At 36.4% G+C, this 11470-nt stretch overlaps 1 protein-coding gene across 1 annotated transcript; it reads right to left on the reverse strand.

Moving 5' to 3' along the window:
- Nucleotides 1-1393: 1393 nt before the first annotated feature.
- Nucleotides 1394-10093, reverse strand: LOC140337469 (protein S100-A1-like). Its single transcript, XM_072421217.1, has 3 exons — nt 9972-10093; nt 4498-4654; nt 1394-1531 (listed from the first exon to the last, which is right to left on the reverse strand). The coding sequence occupies exons 1-3, from the start codon at nt 10091-10093 to the stop codon at nt 1394-1396; spliced, it is 417 nt and encodes a 138-aa protein (XP_072277318.1).
- Nucleotides 10094-11470: the final 1377 nt, after the last annotated feature.

The following is an 11470-nucleotide window of genomic DNA, read 5'->3' on the forward strand; positions in this document are numbered from 1 at the left end:
CATAATACAAAATAATTGTTTGTTTTCTAAAGCTCCTAACGTGAATCATAAAAAGCCTGAAACAGCCTATAAATATAGATTAAATAAAATATTACAATCTTTATTATCACACAAAAGGCTTTTGAAGTCTTTGTATCATAAAAGTTCCTTCTGTAACGCACACGGCTTTATCATTTGGAGAAAACTTTATGTCTTCTGGATACTTTTTTTTTTATATTTATATCTTAAAAAATGATAAAATATGGCAAAGTTAAAACCTGATTTTTTCTTTAACCTTTCACCAATTTAATTGTAGAAAATAGTAGAAATGTGGAGACTGCATATAAAGGGAACTTGTTGGGTTGAAACATGGAAGCTGCCATTAAATACTGGGTTCATAAAGTGAAATCCTTTTCGTGGTATTTAGGAGTGGGTGGAGGGGTTTAGCGCTCCTGTCAAGTTTTTGTCTGCCCCCCTCCTCTCTTCTTTTTCTTTAATTCTATGTATAACCCAAATTGTTTGTTGAGTTTTACATAGTAAAAAAGTTTAAAGCTTAGGCAAAACAGATGTCTCAATACAAGAGCCATGTAGGCCCATATTGAATACTATAATGTACAGACACTTAAGGACTGTTGCTCGAAACAACCGTTAGAGATCATTTTGGGTAATTCTTTCTTATAAACCATTGCCATACGGATCGGCTTCTGGATTACTGGTTTATGGAGAGAGGAGAGAAGCTGAGCAGAGAAGGCATCACAAATATCCGTCTTTGGTGATAAAAATCTACTACCTGTACATACCTTTAGGCTGAGGGCGTTAGGCAGCACAGTTTTGGGGGAACCATAAATAATATTCAGAAGATATAGTTGCATACGCTTTAGCCATAAGAAAGAACAATGGACCATCTACATAAATAAACATAGGTCCTACCAAGCTGATTTACAGTGAGGCTACTTGGTAGAATGTTTGTATATATTCTAATAATATTTTTTAAAATGACAAAAGAAATATTGTGCCAATATTACATCAATTACATATACAGAAAATATTGGGCTAATAAAGTTATATACAGGTCTAATAAAATTCTGTGCCAAAAAGTCTTATTAAATAACATAATTATAACTATAACATTGCATATTAAAGTCACAACAGTCTCACTCGTTATTTCACACTGAGTATCTGATTTTAATATGAGAAGTGCATTTGTTTTTGGACGTCCATTCATTCCCAGGGCCATTTTTAGATTCCATGGTCACTGGTCATGACCATAAATACAGACGGTTCTTTTGAAGGAGGACACCCTTTTTTCTAAATTCCCCTGCACACAATTGAATATTTCAAATCCAGATTGAAAACACTCAGACAGGAGACACTCATTTGCAACTGAGGTTCAATAGTCATCATCTGATCCAGGCTAGTTAACAAAGGAACACTCCACGGCTACTGCAAAGTTTGCCACGAGGGACATGAACTCTTTGAAGTCAACTTGACCTGGACGCCTCCTGTCCATGTTTTGGAGAATTTCTTTGAACTGACTGTTGCTTTCTAAACACTTTAGCAAAAAAAGAATACAATAGTAAGGTTAATAGGAAATAAAACACTTCCACAAAAAAATCCTGCTAGTGTCTGCAAAATCATAAAATGTGAATGGAATGACAAGTTTGAGATGGGAAAGCTCACATATATGCATTTCTGATTTGCATTCCTTTTTAAGGAGACATGGGACCTGATTTATTAAAGCTCTCAAGAGCTGGAGAGGATACACTTTCATCAGTGAAGCTGAGTGATCCAGCAAGCCTGTAAAGGATTTCTTCAAAGTCATTTGCTATTTGCTATGTTTGCTATGAACATGTTTTAAATCTTGGACCATATGTATTCCAGGTTTGCTGGATCACTCAGCTTCACTGATGAAATTGTATCCTCTCCATCAGACCCTATGGCTTTAGGAAATGTGTATTTTGCTAAGGTACGCAACCTCCTCTGAGTTGAGACTCAGAGATCCAAAAATGGAGATGGAGTATCCATATTCAAACATACAATGGATGGCCTAGCACAGGATGCAGAAATGAGAGCTGCTGACAACCGGTCCAAGGGTTGCCACATTTTGGTCCATGGAAAACCAAACTGGATGGATAACTTCCAACTGTCCCACATTTGGGTAGGATAGTCTCTTTTCTGAAAACTAATCCACCTTTTACTCAATCCTTCCTAAAATGTCCTGTTTTTGGATCTCTCCTGAACTAAAAAAGATCAGAAAATAAAAAGAGTTCTCTAGTCCAGTAGGCAGGGCTAACCAAATAGTTAGAAAGTTCAAAATATGAAGTGTGTCAGATGCCTGCAGCACCTTATTGCTCAATGTGGTTTCTCCTCCTACATGCTATATTCCATGCGTGTCTGTTCAATGATTCTGGAACACAGTGGTGAAGAAGCAGCCAGAGAAGTGTCAAATGCTAAAGATTCTACTGGCACTTTAAGCTTTAAAAGAAAATAAAGAATTCTTTATTGGAGGCTGTACAAAATATAGTACATTGCCCTATTATTAGACATATCCTGATTGCAGTGTCCCTTTATTCTCTATAAAAACAAAAAAAGTTTAGGAAACATGGTAAAATTATGATCAGGCTTGCAGATTTTGTCTTTGACTAATTAAATTTAGGCTTTGGCAAAGCCATCAGTCATTTACATTTTACAAAACTAAATTTTATTCATTGGCAGATTAATTACTCAGACCCCAAATTTCCTACATAAATAATAGAAGATCTACAGATTAATCTCATCCAGTATATCATTAGTAATAACTTAATCCAATATATCATTTGCAATGTTTAATGGTAATCAGTGTTTGTTTTCTGAAAATACCGCACAAAATATCATTTTATAAAACACTGGATATTGACTCTGGATTTATTACTTTCCAGCAATGGAATGGAATGAGTTTGTCTGACATATTTTAGATGCAGTACAGATGAAAGTTTTGGTATAAATTATAAATTAATTCCATAATTATGATTTGAGTCAAACATCGACCATGATGACTGATGATATCATATGACAAATGATGACACATGATATGATGGCATATAACAGATGACAGCACATGACAGATGATTTTACATACACAAGTAAGAAGTAATTGCTAAGCTTCTTTCTAAATATGCTAAATGTCTGACTGTCATGTCTTTGACTTCAAAGATCTGAAACAGGTATGTAGCATGTATGTAGATAACAAATTCTGACTTTCACTTACAATGTGCTAATTCCATACCTATGAAAGCTGAAAGCCAGCAAGAGCCAATTAAGTATCATTACAGCAAAGACAACCCACATATCACTCATTTAACAAATGCAAATTAAAATACACATAGCTAAAGATATACAATTATAGTTTGAGCTGTGACCTTACCACTTACACATCTCTGGCAAGTGAAACACAGTTTTATCCTAAGCCTGGCTTAATGTATTGTGGCTGTTTTTAGCTGTTAGGAAATGCTTGAACCCTTTTAAAAAATTTTTAACCTAAAACACATGCACAGTATTTACACGAATAAACAAGATTTTTGAACTTTATTTTAAGTGATTTGTTTTAGTTTTTATATTATATATTATTTCATCTGCATTCTGCATCCTTTGTAAAGCTATAAAAGGCCCACAATAGAAGTGGCTGTGCAGGCTACTATTATAAGACCCAAAGAAGAGTTTCCAGAGAGACTTGCTCTGTCATCACCCATTTTCCCAATAAATTAATGCATCTGTTGCCAATTTTTTTAACTATTAGATAAAATGAGGAAGAATGGAGACCCCCAAAACTTTGTATTACTGTGTGTTGGTAATTATCTTGGTGCTCATGGTTATGGAGAAACATGTGATGGGAAATGTACATTGTAATAGTTCCTGATTGTTACAAGAGGTGATCGCTAATCTACCAATAGGCATACCTGCATCAAAAACAACTGTGTAGTCTATCCATAGATTTTAACTGAGAGCTTGGTTAGTCTCAAGGGTAGAAAGAACACAAAGGGCCTCAAAGACTGGAGAAGATAGACTATCATGGAGAACCTTGATGATTCAGCAAACCTTAAATGAATTTCTCCAAACGAATTTGCTTTTAGCTGACAAATGTTTAAATCCGGGACCAGATCCATTCCAGTTTGTTGGATCACCCAGGTTCTCCCACGATAGTCTATCTTCTCCAGTCTTGAAGAGTTTGGATAAATCAGGCCCAAAGAGTCCAGGCATGTATCAAGGGTTGAGGTAGTGACTGCACAGTAAAACAATGTACAGTCTTTGAAAAAATGGCTTTATTTAGACAAAAGCAGCTAAAAAATAAAATAAAAAAACAAGGGTTTGCTATACACAGGAGAAATATCTTTGTAAAAATGGCCATTTTTTTAAAGTTTTTTTAATTTTTTGACTGGAGGATCTATAAAAATAAAATTGGCCATGGTAAATAAAAGCATGGTATCTTTTGCTGAACATTAGCTTGGCATATTATAGTAATAATAGGTTTATTATTCTTACAGAATGTAGTGTTGGCATCTCTTTCCTTAGTAGTTGCCTAAGCTCCTTTGTCTCCAGGCAGAGGGGATTACCTCCCTTACCAGCATACTTATGGAAGACCTTTATCAGGGCAACAATCGCCTTTTCTGCTTGAGTCTTGGCCCCAAACTTGGGAGGGCTGAAAGAAAAAAAAATGAAACTTAAAAACTTGTAGTAAACAGACAACTCAAAATAATCATTTTTTAAAAATATGTTAAGTTTTACCCATAGCAATAAATGACAGTTAAATAGCAAAACTCTCAATATTACTTTTGGGCTCCAGTAGGAAGAGGTTAGAACTTCATTTAGGTTTTCTGTGGAAAAGGACTTGTACAGGACCATGTTTAGAATTAGAAGGTGCAGAACACACGCCTTGGGTGCTCAGTGCTTGCTACACCTATGGTGCATGGGGTCAACTGGTGGGTCCTCCAGCCCTTCCATGGGAGACCATTTGTATATTGGAAATGGTGAGCAATGGCAGCCTCCATGATTTGCTTATCTGTGTACATATATAGGAGGTGCTGGATGACTTGTTGTATACACCAGATAATATGAGTGACTTATTCAAAAAATAAAGCCGACTAGCTTAGATGATGTTATTTACATGCATAGCAGTACCCCCGGCAGGGATTATGGGAAAAGTCCAATGTGTAGAGAAGCAGTGTGAGCTCCATAGTCACAGAGTCCAAAAATGTTTAATCTATTCTGCAGCCAACACATTTCAGAGACACAGATACCCCCATTTTTTCTAGGCTTTTAAATGCTGTGAATGAACTTATTCAGGTACACTTAGGGTATTCGTTCATGCATACAGTACATATTTGCCATATTAGCAGAATTGTCTTATGGGACGCTTTTTCTTTTAGTAAACCCTAAACTCCACCTTAATTTCGCCTTTTTCAGTTTTGCAAAATGGACTAAATTTTACCCAAATTTTTCAGTTTTACTTAAAATTTAAAGGAGCTGAAAGTTCTTAATTTTGGTCATTCCTACTTTTGAGGACTGTGAAAAAATGTAATAATGTTACATTGAAGTTACAGAACAAATTGCAGCCACAGGTGGGTCAGACAACAGTTACAAACATCTTTCAGAAGAAACCAATTTCCCAAGGTTGACCAACTTCCAAAGATGACATTGAGGTTGTATGCTCTGCTTTGCGAAAAGGAGAAATTTATAGATCCCTAATTAGATGGTGTAAAATTCAACACATTTTAAGGCTCACATCTGGAGATTCTCCCTGTAGTGATTCTATAAAAAAAACTCATCTGCTAAGAATATTTCATTGTAACTTGTAAGTACTGATCATTATGATCCACATTAACCTCATGACCAGTAATTACAGAAGAGATAGGAGGCCGCTCCCCTACTGAACTCATCCACCCGTGTCGCTTTTTAAATAAAATACAGTTTTCAAGAAAATTTGGAGCCTGCAAAGCAGAAAATTGACAGCACAACTTTTATAAGATAACTGCATGCCACTGCTATGTGCGTAACTACTGGAATAGCAAATCCTTCAAGTGAACCTGTTCTTTGACCATGCATGCAATGTAACATGTTTATTTATTTCCCTCTTTGCCTTTTTTGGCCTAATGCCCTATGTACTCTTTGAAGTATGCAAGCCTTATCTTTTCAAGGGCATGGTGAATAGCCCAGCACTGTTACATGGATTAAATCACATGCTGTTTCATACCCAAGAGTACCGGGTATTTTCTATTCTTCTAGCTGCTGAACCAGTAGGATATTATAGGAACTATAAGTAGGCATTGATGAGGGAAGAACGTTTGCATTCTATTGAGTTTTGAATAGGACATTTTATACAGACAGGATTTATAAAAGGGTACATCCCTTGGTACCATTGGGTCCCATTGGGTGTTATGTTGCAGCTCCTGCTCAAATAAAAACTGCAAACTGGCATCATAAATGAATACGCTGTAACAATATCATAATTGTAACAATATATTTTTATGCATCAATGCAAACTTAGGGTGTTTCTCATCATTTACTTCATTGCTACACTTATGGGACCCACTAAAATAGTCCATATGTTAGGCTATGTTCAGATTGATGGCAGCCCAAAAAAGAATAAGTGCAGGTGGCAATGGGCACACACTGTCATATTTGTAAATTCTGGATCTTTAATAATCAGCACTGCAGTGGCAGCTGAAGCAAATGGTAACATTTAGTGCTGTAGGTCTAAACCTACCCTTAATGTTATAGATTGGGTTGAGTGCTTTGTGTTATCTGTGGAATAGGCATGTTTCAAAATATTTGGAATATTAAGCATTTGAAAAATGCTGAGGAATTAAAATGGTTTGATCCTTGCTATCAGGGCTTTTGCATTTCAAGGTCCAATCATGAATGAATAATAGATTTTCATACCTTTACCTTTACTATGCTTTATCCATTTAGACATATGTTTGTGAATGTGTTCTTTCCCCATTCAGGTCATAATATTGCTAGTAGTAGACACATTCAAATACACTTGTTTGGAATGTTAAAGTTTAACAACTCATCCAAGTGGCTGCCTACTGTATCCAATGGGTGTCAGGAGCATACCCTAGAACCTAGCCAACTGGGTCGCCTTAATCCAATTAAAGATTTCCCCGTAGCTGTAGCCTGTAAATGCAATAACTGGTATAATCCAGACAAACATTTGATCTGATCTCATCTGAATTGAATACGTACTAAAATGTCTATAATAATATAGGTAAAGCATAGGTCTCATGTTCTATTTTGTGTGTCCGTGACAGACTTGTTTTTTACATTTGAAACATATTCTTCATGACAAGTCAATTATCCACTGAGCAGACACTTTATTGAAATGAGTCCAAGGACTGCAAATGAGTTTTCAGATTAATAGGGAGCAGCATTCTATCAAATACAATTACAAAGGAAAAGCTGAGCCACTGAGTTTCAAATGTCACCAAAACCCTGGTGATTCTGATGAGAACTTTAAAGGATGCCAAGTCTGAGACATGCATTTCCATAGCCCTAAAACTTATTCTGTTTGTTATATCTTCTAATTTTGTTGTTATACATAATTCATTTATATAGAGCCGTGAATTCTGCAGCAGAGAACCTATGGAAATATTCATATCAGTTCTTGCTTACTGTCAAGTGTTTGACCGATCCTACAGAGCCACACATTAGGATTACTTATCTGATTGGAGTATAATAAACTACCAGCTTGCATTTGTTGTAGAAGGAAGCTGGAGTACTTGGTAAAAATCTACACATGAAGAAAAAGTCCATGAAGCTCCATAATGAATTTGTCTTTTAATTAATCTGAACCTCATCCATAATCCTTCAGTGAAAATTCCTAAATCATCATGCCAAATCTTCATGTTCCCTCTGTGCTGTAATTCTACCTAATGAGGGCTTAATCTAGTTATTTAGACCATCAATATTATATGTCATGCAATGGGAATTTATTATTAGGCTTCATACCTAGATAAGATGACTTGTTAATTCTACTCTGAAAGCAGCTATCGTCCATTCACCAGGCTGAATACAAGTTCTAGGGCTCCCGGTAAGCTTTGCAGTAAGTTACATGTAATGAAACCACACAACAAGAAGAGGTGGCTGGGGGCAGAGCAGAGAAAGGAGGTCCCTGGAATGCAGGATTTACTATGCTGAGATTGTACACATTACAATATCATCAGCAGATAATGAAATTCAGTTGACTTTCTGGCATTCAGGGAAGAAGAGCAATTTTCCATTGGTATTCATTGGGAGAGAGCTATTTTCCATTGGTATTTATTGGGAGAGAGCCATTTTCTATTGGTATTCATTGGGAGAGGAAAATATCTTTGGGGGTCATTGGGAACAATTCTCCTTAGGAGTTACTGGAAAGAATGCATTTTTACATTGCAGGTGTCTATGTGATAGCAGAAGGGCTCCTAGGTCCCTTCAGCAGTATAATCTGCATAAATGGTGTGTGTACCAGTAAGCCTCTAAGGCTACGTACACACGTGCAATAATTGTTGTTGGAAACGAACAATTAAAGCCAGGAATGTCTCTGGAAACGAACGACCGCCCCGGTGGATCTGATCTGGGCGCCGATTGTTTGCTATCTGTTGTGTGTACGGTCGTTCAGTGATTGTTGATTCTTCTGCAATACACTTTCTCCGGTATACGTCATTTCCTGGATCATATCTATTGTGTGTACATTATTGGTGGATTATATTTGAACAATCATATTGTTTCAGCATATACAGAATCGTGCACTATATGATCATTCAAAATAATTGTGAATAAATCGTTGATCAATCCTCAATCGTTCATTCTCTAACGACAATAAATGCACGTGTGTACCTAGCCTAGGGCATTAGTTGATAATCATTTACAGTTCCATCATGACCCAGCCTAAAATTGAACCCTGATAATGCACCATCTTGTATTTTGTCTTTGTGTAACCTGTTTTTTCCCTTTTGCTTTTATCTTTCAAATATTCTGCACATTTTATGCCCTAGACTTGTACTTGGATGTGTTCTATCTTCTGATTTTTGGCTTACCAGACCACACAACCTGTCTTTTGATTCTGTTACCTATCATTGCCCTTGGAGACAACCTTATGTCCTGCATCTCTGCTGCTGCTTCTCTGGACCTCTGGCAAACTCTTACTAGTTCAGTACTTTACATCAGACCAAGTTGCTTCAGCAGTAATCATGGAATCAAATACATAGGGATCATAAAACCTTCATTCTCAGGTGCTGTGACCCTGTATCTTTTTAGCGAAAAACTCGCTCTGGAGATACTTTTTGGAGCAAAGTAAAACATTTTTATGAAAGAGTCCCATAAAAGAAAAAATATAAAAGTGCTTCATTTATCTACAAAATCATCTTTCAGTTTATTTAGTGTAGTTACCCAAAAAAACTATTTGCCTACCTAAATATTCCAATAAAATGTTTGCACAAATTGCAGTTATAATTGTGTTTGCTAAGAGCCAGTGTGTCACAAATGCCATCCAATTCCAGTTCATGTTCATCTGAATCATTTATGGCCTGATGGGAAACATAAGTATGTCTTAAAGATTTACAAGCTAAAAGCTTTAGCACCACAGCAACAGTGTGACTGGATAATAGACCTATAATGACTTTCCTTTTGTAATTGACAACCAAGCCGTGGCATGCCAAGTCCTCCTTCTCTGGTGTATAGCAGAATACAACAGGTGTGGTCTTATTTACAATGGGACTCATCTATGCACTGTTGAGTGGACGTAGGTTTATAGTTCTTTGCAATCTTAGATCTGAAGGAATGAGGAATTTTCTGCATAAATGTAAGTAGGAGACACAATTAGAAAGAGTAATCCTGACATTATTTGACCTAATTAGGGTTCTACCCACAATTCCGTAATGAGAAACAACCCAATGGATATGAAATGAGACATGCAGTTGCCTCTATTCGTGAAAGTGGAAATTGGAAAATACATGGTCAGGTTTAGCAGATACATTTACCTTCTGTATTTCTGGACACTATCCAGGTACATGTCCTGGAGCTCTGTGGTGATGTCTGTTATAAATTCAGTGAATTCCATGAAGTCAACCTGACCATCACCATCCAAATCCAATATTGCCATTGCATCATCCTGAAAGTAAGAGTGTGAAATAATATAGCATATATATATAGCTATAGCAATAATATAGCTATAGCATATAGCATAGCATCTTAAATCTTACAAAAATTGTATTATTATTGAAACCATTGCAGTAGGAATGGTGCAAAGATATATTTGCTTTATCTGGTGATCCTGCACATACCACACTTCATGTCCCTTCATATTTATGCCATTTATCTATAGGGAGCAACCATGGTCATAAAGACTGAACTTCTCTGCCTTCTCCATTGACTGGTAATTGATACAACTAAGGTTTACCAAGAAAGATATGATTGTTCTTACAGCTCTTATGATGTGACAAGGACATAAAATAAAACATTTTCTGAGAATATTCTTGTCTCTGAAAAATAAAACAAATTGAACACCAAGGACTTCTGAGCTGCAACATATTTCTTAAAACAAGTTTCAAAATGCTTTAAAAGCAATGGGTAGACCAGTTGGACTCAAATATTGTGGATTGTAGATCGGAGGGCTGCAAATATAGAACAATATGTCCATTAAAGTATCCTGTTGTCCAAGCTGTAGAAATGTCTTCAAGATTACTAAAACAAGTCCAGTTGAATGTGGATAACTATTACTAGATCTCCATGTGTACCAACTCTAAATGCATCTAGTGTCATATGGCATGGTCAGATCAGGCTACAATTACCATGCTTTATGAAAAGCTGGTTACATTTTCTTTTTGATAATTTTTTGTTGGAATCGACTGGTCCACACTTTTCTCTAGCATTGACATGCAACCACGACCAAAGGTAATATTTGTGTCTGGGGCTCCCAGTTTAGAAAGCAACAAACAATATGTTCTTAAAGACTTTAAATATTGCATGCAAAGACAGCAATACTCACCCGATAACAACAGGGCAGTTCATTGGCAAGTAATGTTGCAAGTTCTGATCGGTTCAGTTTTAAATTGTCTCCATCCTTGGCTGAGTATTTGTGAAAAACACCCAGGAGACTGTAGACTGCAGATTCCACTGCTGCCATGGTCCAAGCTCAATTCATTACCCTTTACTGAATGTGTATGTAATTGAGCAGCTTGATGAACATCAATACCTGTCATGACTTTTGTCTCTTTTGATTCTGCCTATTGTCTCTTTGTTGTAGGCTACAGGGTCAAATGCCTTGCTAATTAATGTATATATGACACTTCTTAGTGACAAAGTGTCCATGTCATATGGTCTTACAAAAGACCTGACTGTGGTGCTCAAGTTCCAAAATGCCATCAAATGTCATCCCTATACAGTAAGTATTGTTGGTTCCAGACTTGGTAAAACATATTTTAAAGCATTAGTCAATCTGGCTAAGTTTTCAAAAATAAGGGAACAGTAAAGTTTTCAA

Source organism: Pyxicephalus adspersus, chromosome 8 (assembly GCF_032062135.1).
Source record: "Pyxicephalus adspersus chromosome 8, UCB_Pads_2.0, whole genome shotgun sequence".
In the NCBI taxonomy this organism is placed as follows: domain Eukaryota; kingdom Metazoa; phylum Chordata; class Amphibia; order Anura; family Pyxicephalidae; genus Pyxicephalus; species Pyxicephalus adspersus.

Excerpts from the sequence above, each read along its gene's own strand:
- LOC140337469 (XM_072421217.1), bottom strand. The coding sequence starts at position 10,093 with ATGGCAATATTGGATTTGGATGGTGATGGTCAGGTTGACTTCATGGAA. Across the intron at positions 4,655-9,971 it reads AGTGTCCAGAAATACAGAAG|CCCTCCCAAGTTTGGGGCCA; the intron begins GTAAATGTATCT and ends TTTTTCTTTCAG. Across the intron at positions 1,532-4,497 it reads AGATGCCAACACTACATTCT|TGTTTAGAAAGCAACAGTCA; the intron begins GTAAGAATAATA and ends TTTTTGCTAAAG.